This window comes from Tachypleus tridentatus, chromosome 6 (assembly GCF_004210375.1).
Source record: "Tachypleus tridentatus isolate NWPU-2018 chromosome 6, ASM421037v1, whole genome shotgun sequence".
NCBI lineage: Eukaryota > Metazoa > Arthropoda > Merostomata > Xiphosura > Limulidae > Tachypleus > Tachypleus tridentatus.
In genome coordinates, this window is record NC_134830.1 from 65002306 (window position 1) to 65029950 (window position 27645).

General features: G+C 31.6%; 1 protein-coding gene across 4 annotated transcripts; it reads left to right on the forward strand.

Annotated features, from left to right (window-relative positions):
* Positions 1–250: 250 nt before the first annotated feature.
* On the forward strand, positions 251–27579 carry LOC143254564 (MFS-type transporter SLC18B1-like). Of its 4 annotated transcripts, XM_076509722.1 has the most exons (15): positions 251–514; positions 1374–1481; positions 10078–10425; positions 14245–14340; positions 15534–15607; positions 17222–17369; positions 20981–21049; positions 21590–21677; positions 21939–22078; positions 23914–24012; positions 24608–24699; positions 25382–25477; positions 26544–26618; positions 26722–26815; positions 27109–27579. In XM_076509722.1, the coding sequence occupies exons 3-15, from the start codon at positions 10105–10107 to the stop codon at positions 27274–27276; spliced, it is 1560 nt and encodes a 519-aa protein (XP_076365837.1). In that variant the 5' UTR covers positions 251–514; positions 1374–1481; positions 10078–10104; the 3' UTR covers positions 27277–27579. The 4 variants fall into 4 exon arrangements, with proteins under 4 accessions (XP_076365837.1, XP_076365836.1, XP_076365838.1 ...); XM_076509721.1 differs by lacking the exons at positions 251–514; positions 1374–1481 and adding an exon at positions 3319–3454; XM_076509723.1 differs by lacking the exons at positions 251–514; positions 1374–1481 and adding an exon at positions 3319–3454 and having other exon boundaries at positions 27155–27579.
* The last annotated feature ends 66 nt before the right edge of the window (positions 27580–27645 follow it).

The window sequence follows — 27645 nt, forward strand, 5'->3', positions numbered from 1 at the left end:
ATAAATATCCCTCTAGTGCCCCCTTCAATGGATCAGGGATTAGTTTACGCACTAACAACACTAAAATCCGAGGTTCGATATCCTGTAGTGGACAGATACCAGATAGGTCATTGTATAACTTTACGTTGAGAACAGTATCAACACAGTTTAAATAAAAATAAAAATAAAAAACCTTTGACGAGGTTTCGTTACGAGTAGCAATGCCTGTGATAGTGACTGATCGTTCTCCTTAACATTTCAGGTAACTTCCGAACCCTATCTACAGATCTGGGTTTGTAGTGAGTAGGAATATAAGTAGAGATCTAGCACTCAGACCTCGGAGAGAGGGTCGTTCAGTCCTCGTTTATGTCAGACATCAGAGATATCCGTCCTAATCCTTCTATTAAACAAGTCCTCCAGCCGATCAGTGTTAATTGTGCAGGCTCACAGCGTTAAAATTCAATTGTCGAAGCCCGTGACAGACAGATCAGAACACAGATATCCCATGTACTTAAAGACGACGAATCCATATAAGGTGAGTAAATCAAATTCCGTTAGTCCTCCCTTCCTTTTCAGTTCTTCCATGGAGTAACTGTCAGTACTCGTATTTTATGCACATAAGAAATCCAACTAGTACCGTACTTTGAATGCCAAGTAAATGTAATTTAACGTTATAAGGTCCTTTAGACCGAATTATAAAATAGTGCCTAGTATATGTTAGTGTGGTGTTTACAGAACAATGGTTTTCATGGGTTTCGATATCTATGGTGGGCAGAGCACATATAATCCTTTGTGCAGCTTTGTACTTAGCTACAAACAGTCAATTATTTCTAAAATTACTTTTTGAAAAATATATTCCGAATTCTTCATTACTTCAACGTAAATGATAGTCAAAATTAAATGTTGATCAACGCGCTGCCACGCGAAAACTATGAGAACTTATAAATCTCAAAACTGTGTTGCGTTGTTCGTGGGTAGGAGACAACAAGTCATTCAAGTAAACAAGTTTGTTTACTTCTGATTTTAGAGTAACACCATAATTTCCGCGGGGAATTGAACACCGCGTTTTAGCTTTGTAAGTTTACCGCAGTCCGGATCCTAATCATCGTATTACAGATTCTATACGCTCTATTTTTTATTTTTAGTGGTAGTGTATCAAAGACGAAGAAAGAATCCACAGTTTTAATTCATTTAAAATATTTGTAATTCATTTTTATGAAAAAATGTTTATATATGTCCATATATATTATAAGTCACAAACATTTTCCTACGTCGCTGAAATAAGATTTTCGGGAAAGACATTTGTAACCATTTAACGTAGGAATAGCATAGGAAAATAACCATTTTTTTATATTCTTATACTTGATGTTATATGTGTGTGTGTTTTTTTATAGCAAAGCAACATTGGGATATTTGTGGAGTCTACCTAGGGGAATCGAACCCCTGATTTTAGCGTTGTAAATCCGTAGACTTACCGCTGTCATTGTTGATGACGACATGAGGTTGAGTACCATTTGATTTTTGTTGAAAATAATATTATTTATTGCTGTGTGTAAAAGAATACACTGCAATATAACAGTCAACTCGTGTTATGTCCAAGTAAATTAGATAAACTAAAAACGTTTTGACGTTATAAAAATTCATTCGATGTTGTGTGGAGGCTCATAGTACATCAATAAATTTCAAGACTTATCGACTGATTGACCACTCAGATATCCCCGTTGTTAAGATAAACCTGTAAGAAACAAGAATAGAAGTTGAACATGAGTACAACAATTCAAAATAAATATATAGAAATAATCGTTAAGCTGGAATTTCTTACCAGAATAATTGGTTAGATCAAACCGAATGTCGTAGTTGATATATCGAGTCATAAGATGGCACTGTACAACCGCATCACACTAGTCATGTGATACTTAGCCAAATCAAATTTTTTGTTTCTGTTTTTCGCTTTCAGCTGAGAACATACAATGATATTTTGTCCATGTAAATATAAATTAAAATCTTATGTGCAAGGTAAATCTAAGTTCCTTATTTACATAAAAAACACTGTGTTTGTAATGTTAAAATTTAATATTTAAAATTTATTGGTATTATTTTTAATTTCTCCAGAGAGGATAAATATTTACAGTTAATTGTAAATCTCAAAACACTTACACACTTTTTACCAATACAAGTGTCTTATTTTCTTTTTTTACTGTCTAATTGTGTCATAACCTGATGTGATGATAACAGTATATAATGAAGCGCCGACTTTGTGTAATATATCTTTCTAAAATTTTAAGTCCGCTAACAAGTTAAGAACTTTGTCAAGAAAAATTGTTGAATGTTCTGACCACCATATCTAGAAACGTGCAAGCCTTCAACACTAAATCACTTTTATAACAAATATTGTCTTTATACTTTACCATGAGAACACATTTACATCCGTGGGGGTGTATAATGTGACGGTCAATCCTACTATTCGTTGGTAAAAGAGTAGCCCAAGAGTTGGCGGTGGGTAGTGATGACTAGCTGCCTTTCCTCTAGTCTTACATTGCTAAATTGGGGACGGCTAGCACAGATAGCCCTCGAGTAGCTTTGTGCGAAATTCCAAAACAAACAAACACATTTACATAGAGGTTTCTAGTGAGTTCTTTTATTAGAGGACAGCCACGGTGGTCTTTCTGCTGTGCCCGCTACAGGCAATACATTCCCAGATTAGAGCGTTGTAAATCAGTAAACGTATCGTGTGTGCGTGTGTGTGGTTTTATATCAAAGTCACATCGAGCTATCTGCTGAGTCCACCGAGGGGTGTCAAACCCCTAATTTTAGCGTTGTAAATCCGCAGACTTACCGATGTACCATTTACATAGGGATTTACGATATTAAATAGAAACGTTACCCAATAAGTTAATACCGTTTCGGTAAGCTATTTAAAATAAATATACCTAGTTTGCCACAACATTTCACGTTTTCGTGGTTTTTGAGCTGATTTGTAGAAATGAGGATCTGATGCTGAGAATACCTCAAAATACGAGGCCATTGCTATTGATTCTTTTTTCATTCTTATGTTTCGTATAGTTCATTGTTATTGGTTCAAAGATTTATTACTCAACCTTAAAGCTTTCAGATGATGTTCAAGTTGGAGTTAAAGAGTCGTGTATCACTCAGAGCTAGCTGTATTGTGTTCGATCTCTTTTCCAAGATAATTGAATGTAAGAGGGTTTATAATTACATAAGTCATCAAAACGTATAATAGAATAAAATAAAAAGAACCAACGACATAATTACGATTCTTTCTTTCATCCGTACATGTTTTATGCAGTTGGCAGCAAATCCACTAGAGGGAGTGTAAAACATTTTCTCGCCTCCTCAATTCAAGGTAACAGGAGATCATTAGTATTCCTTCTGCCAGACTGTAACACAGAACTGGTACTATTACTGTAGGTCCAGCTGTAGGGAGTGTGTAACACTCTTCTTGTTCTAGCTTGAGGTAAGATCCGATTTTATTTGTTACGAAGCAATATACAAAGCAAAGAAAAATCTTTCATGATGACGTTGAATCTAGCTAAGGTATATCTCTCATTGCAGTTCAATGCCAGTCTTTAAGATTTAGTTTTGTCATACTTATATAACTAGACCATTTCCGTGTATCTAAAACTGTGTCTGAATAAATACTGTATAGTTTATCCCTTCTCTTGGTTTTACTTGAAATACCTAAGGGTCTTTCTTGGCTGGACCGTTAGACGTTTTGTTGTTCTCAGCGTAAATCAAAGAAGTCACGTAAACGCTTATAGTATATGAGTTCAATTTCAACTTCTACAGTAGAAAACAGTTACAATGACAAAAGAGTAAGAACACTTAAACTCAACATTGATGTTAAATTTTATAGTTCTACGCTGTAGTAATTCTATGAGATCATTCCACTTTAGCAGAGTGAGTTATATCTTATATAGTAGGGCAATAATAAGCTGTATGGGCACTCCTTTTAGCTGTGCGACTTTAGTCTTGTAGAATAAAGCAATAATTAATTGCATGTGTTCTACAATTTAAAAGTGTGATTTAAATTTTATATTATTGAAGTTGACAGACGTTTTGTTAACACGTTGTTTATAACTATAAATAAAGATTCATTAATACTTTTAACTCTCATTTAATGATATAAGTAAATGTGGTTACAAAGGACATCTCAACAAAATTCTGAGCATTGTTTAAGGTAGTTAATTGCAATCCTCTCTACATGTAAATATGATGCTAAACTAAAATAATTTGTTTTATCTACTTAGATATATAATAAGTCTCTAAATATAACCGCATTTTATACAGAAGGCAAAGTGTGATATTTAATTTTGAATATTGTTTTTGTTATATTTTATTTGAGAGAATTACGTAAACTTAACTATCTTGCAGCCTTTCTTGGTGTAGAAAACGTAGCCAACAGGGTAAGACGTTCCTTAGACCTCAGATTAGTTTTAATATTTCATCTTTGAGAGCTTTCTCTGATTGAGAAAGCTTATGATACAACATGGGAGTATGCCCGATTTTACTAAAAACATTTTAATGGACAGGTGATTCCAAGTGGTGTGGGTTCGACACTTTCCCGTTTTTTTACAGGAATTTGGAGTCCCTCAAAGCTGTGTCTTGAGTGTCACACTTTTCAGTAAAAAGATTAATGCCATCACTGAACAACTTCTTCTTATTGTTGCAAGCGGGTTCAATGTCGACAACTTTCACATTTCATGTCAGTCGTCGAACATGAGGTATTTTTAGCGGCAGCTACAGACTGCCTTATTTACTGAAGTGGATTCGAGTCCTCAACCCTCGGATTACGAGTCGTGTGCCTTAAACTTTTGGCCATGCCGGACAAACATTGTAAGAAATTAAACGTACAACGCAACTGATTCTAATTTAGCTGTTTTTCGAGTCTTTTAGTCTTTTCGTGAAGATCTAAAAAAAACCAAAATAGAATGAAATTGTATTCTCAATATTACATGGATGATTTTTAAATTTCTTGCCATTTTTATTCTTTGCTGTTTCAAGATGTCGCAAGAATAACTTGTCATCAGCCTTTTTATATATGCTTAGAACGATTTATTTGAAATTTTAAAAAAATAACATGCCAGCCCTTTCAGCCCTGGGTGCGTTATAATTGTTGTGTATGAATAATTAGTTGTAATAACCGTCAGCAAAATTGTATTTTTTTCTTGCATATTAAATATATATTTGTGTTAATATACTGAGTTAAGATAAACTTTTAAGATAAAATATAAATAAAAAAGTAACCAATAAGAAGCTTCCCAGGGGCTCAGGACCAAGTATTGGTCTTGTAACCCTTTAAATCGAGTTAAATATTCGCGGTAACTCAAAGTGTAGATTTATGTTTAAACACAAAGAAAGAAACCTATTAACAGCTGCATTCTAATTTTTAAATTTTACTTAATATTTATATGGGTAAGTCGGACAAGTTATAAGTTTACGATTAAAAGAATTCCATGTACTAATTCATATTTATCAGAACAAATAGTTTCCATAATATCTCTTGTAATATTTATGAGAAATTGCTTGTTTGTTTGTTTTTGAATTTCTCGCAAAGTTATAAGAGAGCTTTCTGCGCTAACTGTATCTAGCTTTGCAGCGTAAGACTAGAGAGAAGACAGCTAGTCATCATCTCCCACCGCCAGGTCTTGAGCTACTTCTTTACCTATAAAGAATGAGATTAATCTTTAAATTGTAACGTTCCCTTGGTTGAAAGAGCATGTTTTGTGCGACGGGAATTCGAACCCGCGACCCTCAGATTACGAGTTTAGTGCTTTATCCACCCGGCCATGCAAGAGCCTTGATAAATTAATAGAAAGTAAGTGTACATACACTTAAATTAATTTGTATTTGAACTTTGTCATCATGTGTGACGTCATTCTTAAACTGGAAACAGTTTGAATTGCGTATAACTTTTATGTACCGTTGCAGACAAGCACTGAACTGTTTTCGTATTTTAGCACTAGAAATACTATAATGCGAGGAGAAGAATGTTTTGCCATCCAAGCAACCTTTTTGAATTCAACTGTTTCCATAATCACCTTAGACTAAAGCTGTAAAAATCCCTTAATTCTTTCCATATTGATAATTGTTAAGTAAATTTATCTTGCACTTTGCAAGTGAAATCTACTGTAGATCACGCTGGTTGATAGAAGCTTATCAATTTTTATGGTATCCATACTTAATTTTTTCAAAAGATTCAGCACAAAAATTTTGCAATTTTACGTTGCGAAATCCTATCCCTATTATTAATTCTAAAGACGAAAGAAAGAAATAATATTCTATTAAGTAGGCCTAAGAGAAGTCAACAAAAAAAGTATACGCTTCATTATAATTCTTTTTATCACGTGTTAGTTTTCAGAGTACTGGTAATTGAGTCACATTTTGGTCCCTACTTTACAGTTAAGAAATTCCATATTTTTTAAAACTACAGCTGGTTTGTGTTTTGAATATTACACACAGCTATTCAGGAGTATCTGCACTAGCCGTTCCTAATTTAGCAGTGTAATACTATAGGGAAGGCAACTAAGAAACATTACTCACCGCCAACTCTTGCGCTGATTTTTATCAACTAAAAGTGTGATTGACCATTACCTAACAACGATCCGACGGATGAAAGGGCGAGTATGTTTGGTAATTCAATGCGAATTCGCGCCCCGTAGATTGTCGGTCGAGCACCCTATTCACAAGCCTATGAAGATTACAGTTATTCTTTGCTATAAGTCCGCAGGCTAGTGGGCACCAGTATTACAGAATAATGACATTAGAAATACAATGTAGTATGTTGTTAGTCCTAATTAAAACTTATAATAGGCTTAATCCTCAATGACATAACTTATTTGAAAAAAAACTGACATATAACACAATCGCAGAGGTCAAAATATATGGTTTCTTTTCATAGTTCTCGCCTACTTCTTCATGAATTGCACTGGTTTACATTCGAAAAATGTTCATTTTCGCACAATCTTAATTTTGAAAACTTTAAAAATTTTACATCCTCAGGAGTTTATGATTATCCACTTTTTGTTTTTTGTTAACGCTTTAGACACAATTTCCTTGGGCCTGGCATGGCCAAACGTGTTAAGGCGTGCGACTCGTAATCTGAGGGTCGCGGGTTCGCAACGCCGTCGCGCCAAACATGCTCGCCCTCCCAGCTGTGGGAGCGTTATAATGTGACGATCAATCCCACTATTCATTGGTAAAAGAGTAGCCCAAGAGTTGGCGGTGGGTGGTGATGACTAGCTGCCTTCCCTCTAATCTTACACGGCTAATGTAGGGACGGCTAGCAAAGATAGCCCTCGAATAGCTTTGTGCGAAACTCAAAAACAAAGAAAACAAGACATAATTTCCCAAAACCCACAAACGTCTTGCTCTTCTATTTTGATTTATTTAACTAGAACGTAGATTATTTACAGTAATTTAGATTATTTTCTTATTTGAGAACTGTTAAATGTTGTTATTTTGATATATATATTAGGCATCCGTTTTTAGTCGTTTTTATTTTCACAAACATTTAAGAATTCGTTTTAATTTTATAGTTATTTTCTCTGATTATTTTTAAAAATATTTAATATCATTTTTAAGTGGGTTACATTAATAACATATATATACATATATTATTTTTAAATATCACGTCTAAAACATTTCTGAGTATGGCTGGTTTAATTTGAGCCTTTGTTGAAGACACTTTGTTTTATTATTGTCTTTCCAATTTCTCCAACCAACCTAATTATTTTGAAGTCGCTGACACTTACATACAGGTTAGTCAGTCATGTTTTCTCTGCAACAGGCTAGATAGATTCAGATAATAACTTGATATGGTCATAAGAATGGAAAAACATAATATTTAAACTTGTGCTAAGCCTCACCTGCAATTAAGATAAGTGAATGTGTTTAAGCCAACAAATAGCACTTTTCAAGTTTAAACACCTTATTTCAGTGCATAATCACTGTAATGAAGAATATAAGTACCTTTCTTAAATTTTCTTAGTAATCATACATAATATTGTATCTTTCGTATCGAAATGTTCTTGTGGAATTCGAATGTACGTGGAATATAGCTACTCAACGTGCTATTTGTATTATATTTAATTTTTGTAAAGATATAGACCTAGTATCTAAATGTTCTTTTTTGTAGAAATGTAGATCCAGGGTGTAATATCCTTTTTTTTTGTAGAGATATAAGTCTAGGGTCTAAGATCTTACTTTTGTGCAGATGTAGGTCTCGGTGTACAATATGTTTATTCCTCAATTTTTTACAAAGTTTTATGTATTTCCAAATATTTTTTGGATGACATTTAGTAGGATCCTGTCTTTTGTCATATGTTTACTAAAAGTAATACGACTGGTGTAGGGGACACCTAATATTTGAACTAAATTTGGCCACTTTTAGATATAAACTTCTCGAGTTATCTTCAACAAGCGTACAAAGAAGTCAAAAACAGTAACCTTGCCCACTTGGCGTTAGTAAATATTTTTATAATTATAGTTTTTTGTAACCTCTATGTCAAAGTAAAACTTTCTTTACATTTCTAATGAAGATTAAATTTGTCTATTCGTTCAGTTTTCTCAAAGGACCCATGATCCAAAGTAATTGAAACATCATGTATTTGACTTAACCCTTAATCTCTTAAAAGACGACAACAAGCGTTCGACATTGAATTTGCAAAAATTTTGAAACAATACATAACATAATCAGGCTAGAAATAACTATATGTTAAGTACGTTTTTTAATAAATAATAGGTCTCGATTCGACTTCGTCAATATTTTCTTCTCGTAATATCACCTACACGTTGTTCTGCTAAAAACATTAAAATTATATGTCTATGATCGATTCCTGAAACATTATAAATTAATGTTTTAAACGCTTATTTTTAGATTTTTTTTGAACCAGTGATGTATAAACATAATGAAAATTCAACAAAACAATGGTCTCTCTTCATCAGATGTAAAATATGCTTACATACACAAATTAATAGAGATATTATATATTTACTTATTTGTCGTTACGGTTTACAAAAATCGGAATGTTTACTGAAGCAAAAAAAATCAAGTCTGATGTTTTAGATCTTATTTCCAGGTTCTAGTACCCCTAATGAAGTGCACAACCAGTTCTAATGCTTAACAACTTACCGTGTTGCTCAATATTTTAATTTTTTTTTTTAATTTTTATCATAAATATTTTATAAGTAATTGTATTTATACGTTATATTTTCATTGTTCATCACCCCATGTGGCATACCAGTATATCTACAGACTTACAACTTGTCTGCGAAATACTATTTTAGCTCTTATAGCAATATAAGTGGTTTATTCAACGGAGCTTTTAGTAGGCTGAATCTGTAATGAAAGTTATGTGATGACGTTTTGAGATGTTAGCGCAGAAATACATGAGGTGAAATTGCAAAGCGTCTGGTGTTGACTGGCCACATTCCTTTTACTCAGTAGTTCCAATCTAGGGATAACTTCATTCAAGTTTGAAAATCTAAAGATTTTACCACTACCCATCCATTCCCATATACGTCTTTTAAAATATTAGTCTGTATCTCAAATGTTTATTAGATAATATTAATTAGATTATTAGATAATAAATGTATACGTAAAAAAAGAAAGGCTTAATCCACTATAACGTAGATTGTTCGTTTGTATGTTTGTGTTTTCTTACAGAAAAACCACATCAGGATATCTGCTGAGTCCACTGAGGGAAATAGAACGCCTGATTTTAGCGTTGTTAATCGGTATATTTACCGAATACCAGCGAAAAACCCATATTCTAGAATAAAGCTACATGAATACTAAATTTACATTTTTTATATACTTTGCTTTTTCATACATCATAAGGCATATGAAAATATATTTATATATTGAGCTTGATCTATGATCGTGTATTTAATGATGGGAGTTGTACAACGATGTCATCATAACCACTAATTATCTGTATCTGAAAATATTAATATTGTAAAAGTTACTTAAAACTAACATTACAATATTGTGTAGCAACTAATGTATTCACCAACTATTTGAATAATTTGGTAAAACTGTAACCAACAGTTACTCTTGATTGTGTGTTTTTCTATCAGACTTCTGTTCTGGATCATTGTGGAACGATGACGTCACTTCCCATGTCAACAACACCTGAAATTGTCTCAAACTACATCAAAAATCATTCGTCTTCTACACCAACACTTAAGGACCAACTCAACCAATCAGAAGTTTATCCTTTAGAAACAAATTTTCTAAAAACTGACTATTCAAAATATTATTCTCATAAACATTCAGAAGATTCATTTAAGCGATCGGATTTTGGAAACGACAACAAATGCCCTTGGATTACGAAACGTCAGATCTTAGTTTTATCCTTAATCAATTTTGCTTTCTTTTGTCAAGCTAGCTGCTATGCTCTTCTTGCGCCATTCTTTCCTGAAGAGGTACTTTTTTATGAATTATTTAAGGTAGATGTAGAACTGTTAAAAATGCCCTATGTTATACTAGGTGTTATTTAAATTTATGAAATAGATATTAAGCACCAACATGATTTTATTTTAAACTCTCATTGCTAGTTTTCTTTTTAGTCGTAAGTTTAAAGTCATAATGGAAATTGATTAAACAAAATTCGAATGTAGATGAAAAACTAGTTATCAGTTGTGGAAAATCAAATAAGGGCGCGGAATTGAATGCTTATAGTTATACCCACAACATCTGATCTCCTTTCTTTACCTCTCGGCAGCCAGTTTTGGGAAGGCTGTTACAGTTAAAGTTATTCTAATATTAAAAGTCGAAAAACAATCCCCAGAAATATTTCCACTAAAAGTTCCTCCTAACCTTCTACCCCCCCCCGTCCCACCAAACATTCTCACCCTTTCATATGTGAGGGCTTTATAATGTTATAGTCAACCTCACTATTCGTTGATAAAAGAGTAGCTCAAGAGTTGGCGGTGAGTGGTGATACTAGCTGCCTTCCTTCTTGTCTTACACTGGTATATTAGGTAGGGCTAGCTTAGATAGCTCTCGTGTAGCTTTGCTCGAAGAAAACAAACTATCAATTCAAAATAGAATTTTCGTTAAAAATAGATAATTACTTTCTATTTGATGTTCATCAAAGTCATAATTATTGTTTCAAATGTTGTTTAAGTTAACCCACTGGGTAAAACAATAAAAATTAACTTAATTCAAAATGTTTCAACCTATGTTTGTGCTCCTCTATTTGATATACCTTGGAACAGACCAAAACATTTGTCAAGATAACTTTATAATCGCAATAAAGGAAAATTTGATTTCGTTGAAGTGATATCGTTCTTAGGATTCCGAAATAGAACCTGCACTTTATGAAACATTGTTTTCCACTCATCTCATTTATTATGCTTTCAAACGGACAGTCCCTTCACATATATAACTGTTATAAATAGCTGTCAATTCTTAATTCTATTTATCTACCTCTAAATTTTGGATATAAGTAAAATTAAGTTGAATATATATAAGGAACTCCTATTCTTAAGTAATATTTGAACCACAAAAGCCTTTCAGACTTCTGAACCAAAACCGTATTTTTGCATATCAAATAAAACAAGGGTCTCATAGAATTTATGGCATTATTGCCCTTTTGGAATTTGGAAAGCAATGCCTCGCCTCACTTTGCTTAAAGTAATATTAACCCACGGATCTTTAGTTTTTGGTGTATAGTTTTCAGAAAAGTGCGAGAATCATGAGACTAAAATATCCATTTCAGGAGATACGTTTTACATATTAATCCAATTATAGCAGCTTATTTTTCCCCTTGCATATGTTTCATTAGAAGTAATTGTTTTCTGTCAACTGACTATAGATGGTGAATAGTAGTTTTGGATGTGGAAAGGCACGGGCCTCAAAAACCCGTATTTGTTCTTTACTTCCCATGTATCTCGTTATTCGTTCTACCTTTATTCGCTTTATAAAATCTTATATTAAAAGTTTCTAATAAACGGCGTACTTCAACTACTATGTGGATTCAATTCCCCAGACTTCTCCCACTAAGGCGTATATGTGAGTTTTTCTTATAGCAAAGCTACAATGGACTATCTACTGTGCCCACCGAAGAGAATCGAACCCCTAATTTTAGCGTTATAAGTACATACTCTTAATGCTATTCCAACGGGGAATGTATTAAGACGAGTTTTACATTTTACTCGGTATAGCTGGAGTCCAAATTTTATTTTTCTTCATTATGTTCGAAGCTTTTTTGTTTTAGCTGAGTTATATGACTATTGCGTACCTAGATACATATAATACAGAAAATAGCTTCAAAGCTATTATTATATTAATTAACTTAGTTGCAAATAGGCGATTAAAATGAACACTATGAACTAGTATGAATTTAATATAAAGAAAGCTTTAAAATTAATTCTATTTTAGAATTCTACTGAGAATTTTCAGTTGTAACCTAAAATTAATAAAGGAAATTGGTTGGGTGATGCACCCAAAGAAGTTGAACATTGGGAGTAATCTATTGTAGAATTTTAGGGTGTTTTTATTTATATTATTCTATTTTAGTAACTATAAGCAATTTTGAGGGTGGAGGTTGGGTTTGGTTAAATATCTTGCTTATGAAGAATTGTGTTGACAATTTCCATGCTTTAATCTAAAAATTTATATTGCTGAGAAATTCCATGTTCAATATCAACAGTTCTTTCTTATTTTAAATCTTCAATCTGAAATCATAATGTATTTAACTGAGAAACAACTTACTTTAAAACGATAATATTTTATTTTAACGGACACGGTATTTAAACTATAATAAATTCATACTGAAGGCCAATTTTTAAAATGTGATGTCTTTTATTAACAAACTCTTTATTAGTTTATCCAGCGTACCAGTCTTTTAATACGTCTTGCAAGTTAATATTTAGTTCTGAATATTTAACCAATCTATTATTAAGTTTGTAGAGTAAACAGTTATGTATTGTTTAATTACTTGTGATTTAGAAAATGGTTTAAAATTTCGTAAAAATTAAATGATGTATTAAATTATATTTATGATGGTATAAGCATCTAGTTAATCTAATTTATAATGTAAAATTAGGTGTACACCTTATTATTAAGTATACGTATTTGTATTCGTGTGTCATTGCAAAACTCAAAAGTGTAATAAAAGGGTGTATTTTTGATATTTGTTTGTTTTTTTTTAATTTCGCAAAAAGCTACTCAAGGGCTATCTGTCCTAACCGTCCTTAATTTAGCAGTGTAAGACTAGAGGGAAGGCAGCTAGTCATTACCATCCAGACCCAACTCTTGGGCTAATCTTTTACCAAGGAATAGTGGGAATGACCGCTGCATTATAACGCCCACTCGCCTAAAAGAGCGAGCATGTTTTGTGCCATAGGGATTTGAACCCGCGACCCTTGGATTACGAGTCGAACGCCCTAACCCACCTGGCTATGCCGGACAGTGTATTTTTGAAGATGATTGGAAATTGCGGCATAATACTGAGGAATTACATAGTTTAAAATATTAAAGTATTGTTAATACACATTTCTCGATTGCATTACTTTTGAATGAATTCCCTTGTTCAACGCTATGACCTCCGAGTAAATCTATATGTCCCAAATCCTGAGATTACAATATCAACAATTTTTTAAATCTTTTGTTGCGAAAAAGATGCTAGTTTGTTACATTTCGAAATGAAATCACAAAAACTTATGTCCACATTTTCAAAGCATATTAATTTCTTAAAACTATACATATTCGTGATTCTTAAGTAAGAATGTTCGTTGTTGTTATTTACTGCTGAAATTTTAGATTTTTAAGGTAAGATTTCATTAATGATCATTTACGTGAGTACTGGAACCGTATTTTGTCGCATCAGTTTAAATCTCGGTTCCTCGTTCTTGATTTAAAGTGTAATTACTGAGGTTTTTTTCTGTATATCACACAATTTATTACGAAACAAACAGAGGGACAGAAGAAAAGAGATTACTTTTCGGAATGTCCATTACGTAAGAAAAATTTATTTTTTGTGAACAAGAATATTTTTGTGAGAATTAATCATTCTAAAAATAGTGAAGGTTATACACTTAAGCTAATTGCTTTTAATAAATTAAGTGAAGTAAGTGGAAATATGTGTACTTGCCGTAAATAGATAAAGATAGAAATAAACATATAGTTAAGGCAAATAATTTCAGTTTAAGGTGAATTTCTTATGAATTACTATTCTTTGTTTGTTTAGAGATTTTTATGTTCTTAAACCATCATTATTTCTATATGAACGTTTTCAGGCAGAGAAAAAACAATTATCATCAACCCAATATGGATTTGTTTTTGGAATATTTCACTTCGTTGTATTTATTCTCTCTCCGTTCATGTGCAATATGGTGAGTATCAATTAAAGAATATAGTTCGGGCTGTATTAAGTTATTTATTGTATTGTTTCATTGCCAAGAAACATGTTCTTTACTGGAGGTGCTTTCATTTTCTCCTTTATAAAGATTAAAATCGTTAATATCAACATGTACAACTAAATGTAACATTTCAAACTAAAATCCCACTTCCAAAACACTTAACAAATGACAAAACGTTCTAAACATGGCAATTCTACTCGAATCAAAGATTATGAATTTGATAGATAGAAAATGAATGATTGAAACTCATCTATAAAGAGCAACGATTACAAAAGTTCTTGCACAGTAAACATAAACTTACAAATTATGACAATAAAACAAACAACATTTAATTTTGGGCACGCTATCATGCCAGTTGGCAGAAATGATAATAAGGTGCCTGTAAGTGCATGGGAGAAACGATTCCAGTCTGTGAGACTAATAAATTAATAAATATAAGTAATACAAACTGTCATTATGTTAGTCAGCATGTGCAATGGTTTTGCTCTGCCAGTTGTACTTTTATTCATAGAAAAACAAAGCTGTTAGACTAACATCTAGAGGTAATTATTTAAAATTCTTAATTGAATTTTTCTGTGGACAAAATCACATACTGTCAGGCAGATAAGGTAGTAAAGACAACAGTTCCAAGTGTTAGTTTTAACAGACGCAACGGTTTCTTATTGTCGTGGAGAGAATGTAATAAAATCAACAAGTATAAGTTTTAGTAAATTCAACAATTCCATATTATCACGAAGAAATCTAGTCCAGGCAATAATTTCAAGGATCATTATTAGTAGGCTCAACTACTCCGTATTGCTACACAATTAATTTTGTTCAGGCAATAACTCCAAGTGTTAGTTTTCTTAGACACAGTTTACTCGATATCGTCACGCAGATAATATATAGTTGAGACAACAATTCCAATATTGTAATGCATATTAGAGGTAAGAATTTATACCGTAAGGAAATAATGTAGCAAATTAAACAAATTTAAGCTATCTATTCTGGTGAAATTTGTCTTAACTGTTAACTCAATCAGATTTTGCTCAAATAAAAAATAGTTTATTTTACCATTTTATCACGTTCATTAACTGATTAGTTACAAATATTTTTCACGTAACTACTAAAGCATTCTTAGTATGTTGCGTATTTTTATTTTTAACTGATATGTTTTTTACTTACAGGTTTCAACATTGTCTCCAAAATTTTTAATAAACTCTGGGGTATTTTTTACTGGAGGTGCTACGATCTTGCTTGGGTAAGTTTACCATTCATTTTCATTTGTTTTTTAACAATTATAATAAAGGTAAAGGTAAATTTGAAACGTTTTGTCAAACGTGATGCTGCTTATTTGTGTTCTTGAAAATCAAAGGTTTCTTGAATCAAATGAAAATAATAAGATTTTGGCAAATATTTCTTGAAAGAAAAGCGATACACTAAATCGCTTCTTATAGGTTTGTTTACAGTTAAGAACAGCGACACAGTGGGCTATTTGCGTTCTGCCCACCAGGGGTATATACACCCAATTTCTGGCGTTGTAAGTCCGCAAACATACCGCTTTGGCACTAAGAGAGGTGCACTTTGAATGGGTACTTTTTATCTTTGCATAGTTTAAGTTTAGTTTCCTTTGTTGGGCATCAGCTTTTATGTGTTAGTTGAATTTTTTACAGTAAGTGTCTCTGATTTCTAGGCGATTACTTTAACAAATATCACAAACAATACACAGTTCATTTGTTTGAAAATAATATATTAAAACATTTCAAGCTGTTATACAAATGTTCGTTACCCGGTTAATCACAACATTTTTATCCAGAGCTTTATATTTGAGCCTCTTTTCGTCAAAGTCGACACAGACTGGTTCTTTTACGTCGAAACAGAATTGACAAGACGAATTATTCTCCTCTCCTCTATTATTACATTGAGAAATCTATTTTGTTTGTTTAATATTAGTTTGTTAAAGCTTTGAAATAATAACATAATAAAATACTCAAACCCTTTATTAAAATTACAAACACACCTATATTATGACGATTTGCAAAAAAAGAGGTTCGAAATCTTGTGCATCAGTTTAAATTCTTAAAAATGCAACTTTTAGAAAACACACATTTATTTGAAAAATGTCCCTTAAGACCATTTGTTTGAAAGCAGACTATGGCATAAAATTAAAGATATAATTCAGTTATACACGTTTCTTCACTATTTTTAGGTTCTTTCAACTATATTTACTCGTATAGTACTGAACACTATCTTAATATCTGAGAAGGATGATAATTGATTGGGTTATGCATCAGCTGCGTCGGAGGATATTTAAAACTTTGGTAAAATATCTTTTGCACAAATGCACGCATGAAATCTAAAATCTTGTTACATTATAATTTTTAATAGTTATTTATAATAAATAAAATATATTTTACGAAGAACATTTTTGTGGCTGGAAAGTTCACTGAATAGCTATTAATTTTTAATCTGTACACCATTTAAGTAATCATTTTTAAGATATACAACTGATTAAAGTAGTCAGAACAGGATATTGGAATTTGTTAAGGATAAAACTCTTTGCTAGTTAAGAAGCTTTGTTTGAAGATTAGTAAAAAAATAAATGATATATAACCCTTTAGAAACGTGGTTAACTGAACAAATTAGAGATTACATAGCACTCTATAAAAATGATTTGAAAGTATAAGTGAAATAAGATTTGAATAATTTATCAAAACATAACTTACACTACATTAATATGTTGAAATAGTCAGTTTAAACTGCAGGTGTGAATGTTTTAATAATGTGTATTATTAATATTAGGAAGAAAGTGTTATTCTGTACAGTGTATCCAAAAGTTTTTTTTTATAATTTAGCAATGATGTTCTGTCTTTAGCACTGTAATAAAGTCCTCACCTGGAGCTACCTTTTTCTCGTTGTCGTTACTGGGAAGGATTGTTCAAGCTATGGGATCCACAGCTCTGTTCACTCTAGGTTACACCATCGTTGCTAATGAATTTACTGAACGTCGTGCGACAGTCCTTGTAAGAAGAATCTTTTTCAATAAACTTAAATGTAATGTATTTTCATAAGCATTATGTACAGTATGCTCACTTGTTTCCTTCGAGAAATATAGTCTGATTAAATAAATAAATGTTCAAAAGAAATAGGTTTATTTCAAGAACAGAATACTATAACAGTTGAGTGATGTTAGATATGTCCAGATACGCAGATACTATGATCTTAAAAAGCAGAGTGTAAATAGAAAAAATCCTGGATTTTAATTGTTTCTTAAGATAACATTATTCTATTTGTATGATGAATAGAAATTATAACCGAATGATTTAAAAAGCAGCTTCAAAACTATCAACATAAGCTTGCATCTCACAGAATGTAGCTTTATGATAAACTTTCACTTGAAAATAGTGTCTTGATACACAGCAATGTATATAAATGTTTGATTTTGAATCCGTGCAATATTCTATTGCGAGTTTTATAATACATTTGCATAACTGAAACATGTCAAATGCGTTATGATACTATAATGGAACTTGCTTATATGATATTGGAATTTTTATACCATTACGTGACGAGCAACTTCTAACTTCGCGAAATTTTTATCCTGTGTGTATATAGATTTCCAATAGAGGTCACGATTTTCCCGTTAGAAAGAACTTTATTTTTCTTTATCCTCAGGATGCAGAAAAAGCGTCACTAATACGTCAAACGCGGTTCTAATGCATTGGTATTATCTATATAAATATAGTAATATAGTCTGTTGTATGTTCATATGAACACATCACAGGGTGTGGATGAATCTTCTCGAAAATTGGTACGGAAGTTCATAGGGAAATACACACATATTTTTTATTTTGCATTCTGCATTTTTATAAGTATTTTTGCGGTATTTTTTTACTACCATTTTGCTCTTCTTGATAGATTTTAACCAAATTTTGCATGAAGGATGTTGGGTCAATGAGAAGATACGGTTTCATATACTTTGCTGTTTTTATGGGCGTTTTTTTTTTTTAATATATATAAAGGAAACAACTCTTCATGTCTTAAGATAACTTTTCATTAGTAATGAATTTAAATAACTTTTGTCCACGGTACGGGTGTCCCAGCTAGTTATTGTAAACTCCGATATTATATGTTCTACCAGTTTTACTGTAACGTCACTTTGAAAAAGTCAGGGTTACTTTGGAATTGATTTATCTAACTTCGTTTAGGTTGTATGATGTCAGAACTTCAAAACTAAGGAACTCAATATGAAAATGTGTAGCTTATTGTAGAGTATATGATCTCACATGAAACTGATCTGAATGCATATGAATATTTAATTAAATTTCTACAGTGAATGAAATAATAATTTTTATCTATAAATTTATGGTCATTGCATTCATTGTAAACATTTTTAACACTTAATAAACTATTATTACAATTGTCAATTTTTGATATTATTTATCTGATAAAACAATGTGGTTTAAGAGGTTTTACCATGCCATAAATAATTCCCATATTCTGACGTGCTAAGTAAATCTGGAAACTCAAGCATTTTAAGTGATACGAAAGGTAAAGTGTAAAATAAATGATCATGTAGTTTTTAAGATCTCAAATGATAGCTGAAGATAATCTCTAAACATATAGACACAGCGAACGTTTTCCTAATATTGCTGCTCAGTCGTTGTCAGTAATTCTCGTTTATAAGATATAAGTAAACTGATATTCACTGAAATTTTGACTTTCGAACTGAATCTGAAACCTAACAGCAAACTAATTCTTTCTTGTTTCTGTGTCTATCATTGCTCACTGGGAATGATTGATATCATTTCTAAGATTCAATACAATGAACAATACAACTTGTTATGTTTGTTTTTTTTTAATTTCGCGCAAAGCTACTCGAAAGCTATCTGCGCTAGGCGTCCCTAATTTAGCAGTGTAAGACTCGAGGGAAGGCAGCTAATCATTACCTCCGACCGCCAACTCATGGGCTACTTTTTCACCAACGAGTAGTGGGACTGGCCGTCACATGACAACGCTCACTACTGATGAAAGAGCAAGCATGTTTGGTGTGACCGGGATGCGAACACGCGACCCTCAGTTTACGAATCGCACACCTTAACCCACCTGGCCATGCCGACCACAATGCTCCATACTGTATGTCAGGTTATGCAACATAGGATACTTTAGTTAAGAGTATAATATCAAATTTCATGTACCTCTATTTATTGACAAAACTGCAGTTCAGGAATAGAATATTTAGCATTCTCAAGGTAATACCTCTTAAACTAACGATTATATTAAGAAATTTAATAACGACCGTATCTGCATTGAAACTATAATTGAAAACTGCATTCTGAGAGAGAGAGACAGAATATGAAATAAATCATTAAGATAATGTTGTTCAGTTTGCTATAGTTTTAACACTGTTTTAATATAAAGATATAATGAATGAATTCATATCATTGCAAGTTTACTTTTCTCTACAGCTGAATTGTAATAATGCAAATAATTTTTTTATTTTTATCCGCATGTCAATTATGGCATTGTATTGCGTGCATAAATGTTTCTTTTTTGATTAAAATACGTTGTATTCGACGAGATACACAATGCAAGGGAGAAGGCGCAATACGGAGAATACACTTTCCCTTTTTTCACATAATTAAAACTGAAGTCTAAAGAAAGTGGCAAGATTGTTTCATAATATTTTTGTAATCTTTTCAAGCACCAACAGGCGACACATTATTACATGTTCTCATTGACCTGTCACTAAGGACAAGTAGAAGAAAAGTTAACTAATTACAAACACACATGTGTATTTATATATGTCAATATAAACATGTTATACAACAAAAAATATATTATACATATGCATGTATACATAAATAGCTAACAAAAGAAACAAAGAAAGATAACTTAACTATTCACACTGCAATATTTAATGGTTATTATTAAATATACAACCTTTATATTTAAAAACGCACACAACTGTCTGTTCAATAAAATATCACCAGTTTAACAACTTTCATAACCTATCGGTCAACAATGACACAATAAACTTTTAACAAAGCTAAACAGTGCGCTATTTGTGTTCTGCTCATCACGGGTATCGAAACCTAGTTTTTAGAAGTGTAAGTCCGCAGTTATATTGAAAGTATACAACATTTACTAACCTTTTAAGGAACCGTACAGCTTAAAAGATGAATATGTAGTTGTTAAACTAAAATTTAAAAAGTATCAGAGTTTTAGGGACAAGAACTTATTCATGCTTCGCACTGCGTTTTTGTTAACCTGCGTTAACCTGTATCTATGGTTAATCCTCTTATTATTATTGGCTTTCTGGTGCCAATATTAACTTATACGCTTCTTGTAATATATGCTCGAATAAATTCCAAGGTGTTGCTCATTTACATTTACCTTTGTATGTAACAGAAATAGGTACCAGAATTTACAGGCAAGTAAAGTAGCATTTTATCTCGCAACAGTCCCTGTTGAATTATAAGCGTGTGAGGTCCTTGTATTTTACGTTACTAGTAATTCTAAATCACTGGGTCTTAACAGGTAAGTTTTGATGTTAGATTCCGTAGTAATAAATTAGTAATTTCATTGTGTTAGAATGCTCAATTTAATTAATAATATATTTCAATTGTTAAAGGCCATTGTTGAAATGTTCTACGGTTTGGGAATAACGATAGGACCGACAATTGGAGGCGTTCTTTTTGAGGTAAATTTATCATTAGTTTTTCGTATTTATTGAATTTTAAAATTTATTGATTAAGTAACTTGCACACAACGTTGCAGTCTGTGGTTTGATCGCCTGCAGTAAACTGAATACACATAGATTGGTGTGTTGGTATGATATAAAACAACAACCCTTCTACCTACCTATGAGGGTTCCCGGTGATATACAAATAAACATCTAAACATCTACATGATTACGTTGCCTTTTGTTAAAGGAACTTTAGCTAGGCAAAAATATATTTTTATAATGATAATAGTCTCCAACAGTTTGAAACTAACAATCTGTCACACATTTCGTCTGTTTGATGTGTTTTATTTAATACAGTGATTAAGAGTGTAAATAAAAAATCCGAAGCATATATTATAATACTTGTATATTATATAACCTGCTCAAACGAAAAAGTTTTAGAGCATTTTAAATCCGAAAATTAAGCATATAAATAAATAAAATTGTATAATATACAATGCATATAATTATTCACTTAAGCTAGCTCATATATTCACAGTGTCACTTGGTTTTCAGGTTGGAGGTTTCATGTTACCGTTTTTCCTTCTTGGAGCGATTCTGGTGTGTTTGTCTGCTATCATGATCTGTTTCTTGCCAGAAACAAGTGAGTAAAATTAACTTCTATATATTTATTTTAATTAGATTCTCTAACGTTACTTGTTCGTGGTTATCTCAAAACAATCTGAACAGTTTGGATACTTCGTTGCGAAACGGTTTTGTTTAAACGGTGAGATACAAAAAGCAATCCCTTTTATCGAGTCGAAGTTTTAATACATTATTCCAATTGACTATTTAAGAGCATTAAACTTCTTACTCTCTTTCGAGCTGAACTAATTCTTAACCCTTTACTTTTATTGTTAATCAGAGTGTACCATGAACGAGAACGAAGGTGAACTTTGGAAGATTATCTTCAACCCAACTTTTATTGTAGATATGGTAAATATCTTAACTGGCTTTCTTATCGTGGGCTTTAACGAGGCGACATTGGAGCCACACGTCAGACAGGTAGGTAACTTCCTTTCTTTCTTAAGGTTTCGTGAATTTATTATTACAATACTTCAGAAGTCAAGTTGGATGTTGGAAACAAGCAAAAGTTAAAACGAATTTAGACAGCACTTACTGACAGTTAAAAATTATATTTAGAAAACATTTTTTTTAGAATGTTCAATTTTTCTCGACCCTAGCAAGTAAACGTGCATTTGTAGCGATAACTTAACAGATTGAAACATAACTGGGTCGCTATCATTTTGTTTTAAGAACTAAATATTAATAAAAATATGTTACTTGATTTAGTTATGTTATTTTCTACGTTAAAACAACTTGTTGTTATCATATTCAATTTCCTTCTTTCTCATATAATTTCTACTTTGTTTTAATAAACTATTAATACCCATATCAGCCGTCTTTAATATACATTTTTACTTCAAGTGGGTTTCTCATCACCGTCGTAAGTCATTGTCTAGCTTTGCTGTTGTTCAGACGCTATTTCATTATGTTACTTTAGTTTTATTGCATTTTTTACCCATGGAAAAGCGTTTTTGCCGTATTTAAAAGAAAAGTTAATTTGTTCGCCGAACAGATTGGGAATCGAACACACGTTAAAATGTATACATGAGTGAGGCTAATGTTGGTGTAGTATAAAAACCAAGTTATTTACTTGAAAGAAAAGTACAGAGTTATTTTCTGGCACAAGAAAAGGAAGAAATTTTGAAATTGATGCCACCGTTTTAACGTATTTTGGAGAGTTAAGAAATAAAGAACTGTCTGTAACGAGAGTAGGTTTAATGTTAAAAGAAAAACGTATGTGCAGGAAATAGTGGTACTTCATTCAAGGCAGGTCGTGGCTGGTGTGAGAAATTTATAAAAAGAGAAAAGTTATCATTACGGCAAAGGACAACAAGTAGTAAAAAAGATGACATTCTTTGGGACAACAGTGAATCAAAGGACGAAGATGCTTCAACTTTAGAATATAATATAATATCCATTCTTTAATAAACTCTTTTAAAACATATTCACAACTTTCTAATTATTATCCAATTTTTTTTTTCTGAAAATCCGTTTATAAAAGGGGGTGCGTCTTAAATTTCAAGAAATACAGTATTGAATAAAACTAACTTGTTATCTTCTAACCAAGTTCACAGATATGGTATATATAATAATTTTTATTAAGACTTATTTTTCGTTACATTATCGTTGTATTTTTGCAATACTAGAAGTATGACAATTTGTTTATTTTCTTAAACATCACCTTATGTACACAGTAAAACAATCAGACAAGAAACCCTTACGGTTTGGCGAACGGTCCTTAATCTTTATTTATAGACAATAGAGGTAGTGCCAGTTATAAAAGGCGGCTTGATTTAACCAAATAGTAGTAGTTACTTCACTGTTACGACACACCAAGTAGATCCCAGATCAATGTTCTAATTCTTACGCCACTATCAGTGTATGTCACGTAGTTGTCAGTGATTATGAATACAATGTTAAAAACCTTTTCAAATAATCTTAATATAGTTAATTTCAGCTATTAATGTAATTCATATTGAAGTATAAAGAAATAGCATTAGTTAGTAACAAAACATGTGGTGATTTTGTTTTCTTTTTTACATAATCCCTTGTCTACTGATGACATTAATCAAATTACGGTTTATTATTCGATCTGTGAATAAGTACCCAAGAAAATGAAATATAAACGAAGAAAAATAGTTATTGTCATACAGATATGTAACTAAGAATAAAAAGTTACATTGAAATCCAAGTTAATTCCTGTTTCTTATGAAATAATGTCGTAAGAGAACGAATATAAATTATACATTTGTCTCTGTGTATATTTCATATAGCTTGGACTAACTCCATCTGTTGTGGGACTACTGTTCATTGCTTCTGGTGGAATATATGCAGTTGGAACTCCAGTTTGGGGATACGTGTATGACAAAATTGTAAGTATGTTACATGCCTAAATTTACTGTTTTTTGTTGTTGTGGTAATAGTACCAGAATATTATTCGAATACATAGAGAAAATAATTTATTTATAAATTATAGAAATGAATTTGCACCTTTGATTGTAAGTCGTTCGGATGAAGTTTTATTTTGAAAGGAAATACTGATTATTTTATCTCAGCTCGAAGTGGCTTAACGATAAGTCCGAAGTCTCTTAATGTTAAAACTGGGTTTAAATAACAACAGCCCATTGAGATACTTTATGCTTATCTACAAGTACATTTTATATTTTATAAACGAAAAAGTCTTAGAATATTTCCCTCAGACAGAATCAGACTGTTTGTTTCTTCACTTACTTCTAACTCTGTATTTTAGTTATTAATCTAAATGATTAGCATCATAAGTTAATGCTCGCGATTGTTGAGATTCAACTGAATTTCAATAAACCTTGAAGTTCAGTTTGAAGGAATGTATGTGACTTAATCTTATTTTTGATACTTAAATCATAGGATGTAAGTATAAAATCACAACTTGTATCAAGTCATCATTTATTTAAATTAAATCTTAACCACCATTTTTTCATTATTTTTTAGCCTGACTCTTACATTACAATGTACACATCAAGCATTGTCTGCGCAGCAAGCTTTCTACTTCTTGGACCCGCGCCGTTTCTTCCTTTGGAAACGTAAGCATAATATAATAGAAAGAAATTACCATTATTGTGTATCACTTATGGAACTAAACTCTCCCTTACAGAAACGAATTTAGTGTTTCGGATTTAAATACGAGGACTACTCATATTAGATTTTTTCTGTTAAAATGATGTATCAAAATATTTTAATTCATAAAAATCCCTTGAGGTCATTTAAATCAAATTTACATTCAGTTAACACTTAAAATGTTTCGCCATATTAGCCGCACGTACTAAATGATGGAGTTGTGCGTATGTACATACGTTCTTACATTAGTTTCTGTTATGTTCTATCAAATATCACACTTTGTTTTAAACGAATATTATAGTCTGTTTTAATATTAGTTATTTAAAAAATACTTGCGAAAGTGAATACTTAAAGAAATATATTGATTTTCTTCTCACAGTGAGTGTTTTTCTAAACGAAACTTGTGTTCAGTGCGCATATATAGGCTGGTATATTTCTTGGAATATTTTTCCCAACCTTTTCGAAGTCTCTTTAAGATGTGAATGTCCTAGTTTTTTCGGATCTGGATTTTAATATATTAGTTTGTGTTGCTGAGAAGTGTAACTGCATTACGTTTAACATTCGTTTTATTAGCATGTATGATTATTTACAGACACCATTGTGGAATACACATTCTAACACACCATTAATCTATATCAATACTTACAGCACCCTCTGGTTGGTAATTATTGCTCAAGTTCTTCTTGGTCTTGGGGCGGGAGGAAAAGTAATCATAGGATTCAACCACTCCTTGAGAGTCACTGTGTAAGACTTATGTTTAAGTTTCATATGTAATGAAATACAATGAAATAATACGAAAATAAAGAGGAAATAAAAAAGTAAATAAATGTGAAGATGGTGTTACATATCATAGTTTATCCTGGACGAGCATCCAATTTATTGTTACTTATCACGATATCAAATGGTCTAAAACTGTATTAAATTGTAATTTAGAATAAGAAGTTAATTAAATATTGACATGTAAGAAATTCAACTATTTTACAATGATATTTACAGACATTTCCAAAATTTGTGACTCAGTTATTACATAGATATTGTTGTTAAAGAAAACACTTTATAGTACTGTAAAGTTCTGATAACGTGTTAAGAAGACATTTAAAATACCATTTCTGTGAACAATCCGAACCATACCTTACTGTACGGACAATACTACCGCCTGTCTGATAAACACTCGCCCATTGTATAAGAGTATCGATGTCAGTGTCTATGTAACCAAGATAGAAAATGAAATTTGTAGCATACGTATACAACGCTTTTGGTGTTATCAGCTTTTTAATAAACTCCAAACTCTGCCTCAGCCTCAAATGACACAGCGGTATGTCTGCGGAATTACAACGCTATAAACCGGGTTTCAGTATTCCTGGCGGTAGAGCAATGATAGTCCACTGTGTAGCATTGTGCTTAACCTCAAACAAACACTGCCTTATTTGCTGAATATGATGTGAAATTGAAGGTTTGACCCGTTGTGAAGGAGTAATGACTTATTATTTAATTGAAGTAAGTATGAAAAAGAAAGAAGTAGAGAAACTCTTATTGTCTTTGTAAATGGAAAGAAAACAATGATTTGTATATAAACATTACGAACGTCCACAATATTTCTCCAGAGAGAATGAAGGTGTTCATAATCGAAGCGATGTCTAAAGCTGCACATGAATATTGACTCAGAAGATTAGTGAGCAAATTTTACTGTCCCTAAAAGCGTTCTGCTTCAAGAGGAAATAAAACTTAAGTTATATTCTTTGTAATTACCTCAGTTTATTACTTAAATAACAATCAATCAATAGATACTAATATTCCTTCTTTTTTATAGATTACGAGGTTTCCCAGACGACATACCAACTTTAACGATTGTTTCGGGGATCTTTAACTGCACTCTTGCTCTTGGGTAAGGAATTTAAAACATACATAATCATTAATGATTTCTAATTTAAAGGCTCAGTGTTTTTGATTTGTGAATTTGATTGTAAAGTTTGGGTTTTTTTATGTAGCGGTTTTATTGGACCATCTATAGGGGGCACACTTCTCGATCATATGGGTTATGAAAATGGAACTATGGTTCTTTTGGGAATTGAACTGGCAGTAGTAAGTTTTCTTTTTACGATGAAAAAATTTTTGTTGAAAGTTGATTATTCATAAAGAAATTTTGCTTAAAAATTTGAATTTGATTATTTTTTTAATTCTATTCTGATAAATTGAAGCAATACAAGTAAAAACAGGACCGTATGAAAAGAAATTGTAATATATTAAATACATTTATAAGAAACTTAAATAAATATGTAAAACCCAAATTAGTTTGTCTTAAATGAGGTTTCAAACAAGTCGATTCGTATAATAATTCCTTATTGAGTGTCTAATATCTATTTTTTCTAATGCAGATAAAAATAGCAAGTAGGCTTACAATTGACAAACTATTGCTTTTAGTTGGTGATAACAATTATACATTCAATGTGGACATCAATAACCAGATTTTGTGGACGATCAGAGGAATTAAAACCTATTCTATCAAATGGTTCTTTGCGGTCATGAAGAAATACTTGTTGTAAACTATAAAATCTCAAAAATATATATTTATATATGTCGATAGACTTTAAAAACTGTTTCTTTAGATAACATGATATGAAAAACATAATATACATACTTTTACGATTTTTGTTTCCATTTCTATATTTGTCATTAAGTTGTTTATTTTCGTTTGATTGTGAAATATGATTATGTAATTTAAATTAAGGAAAATATAAATCTTAAACATTTTATAACAAATAATATTTAAAAAAAATATTTAGAATTTAAGAAGAAAAAATACATGTGGTTCAATAAAAACTTTTCCTATTTTCATTAAAACGTCATTTTTATTACTCATTTCAAGGACCATAATTCTTTTTCTTTTCATAGTACTCACTTCCCATCTCTTA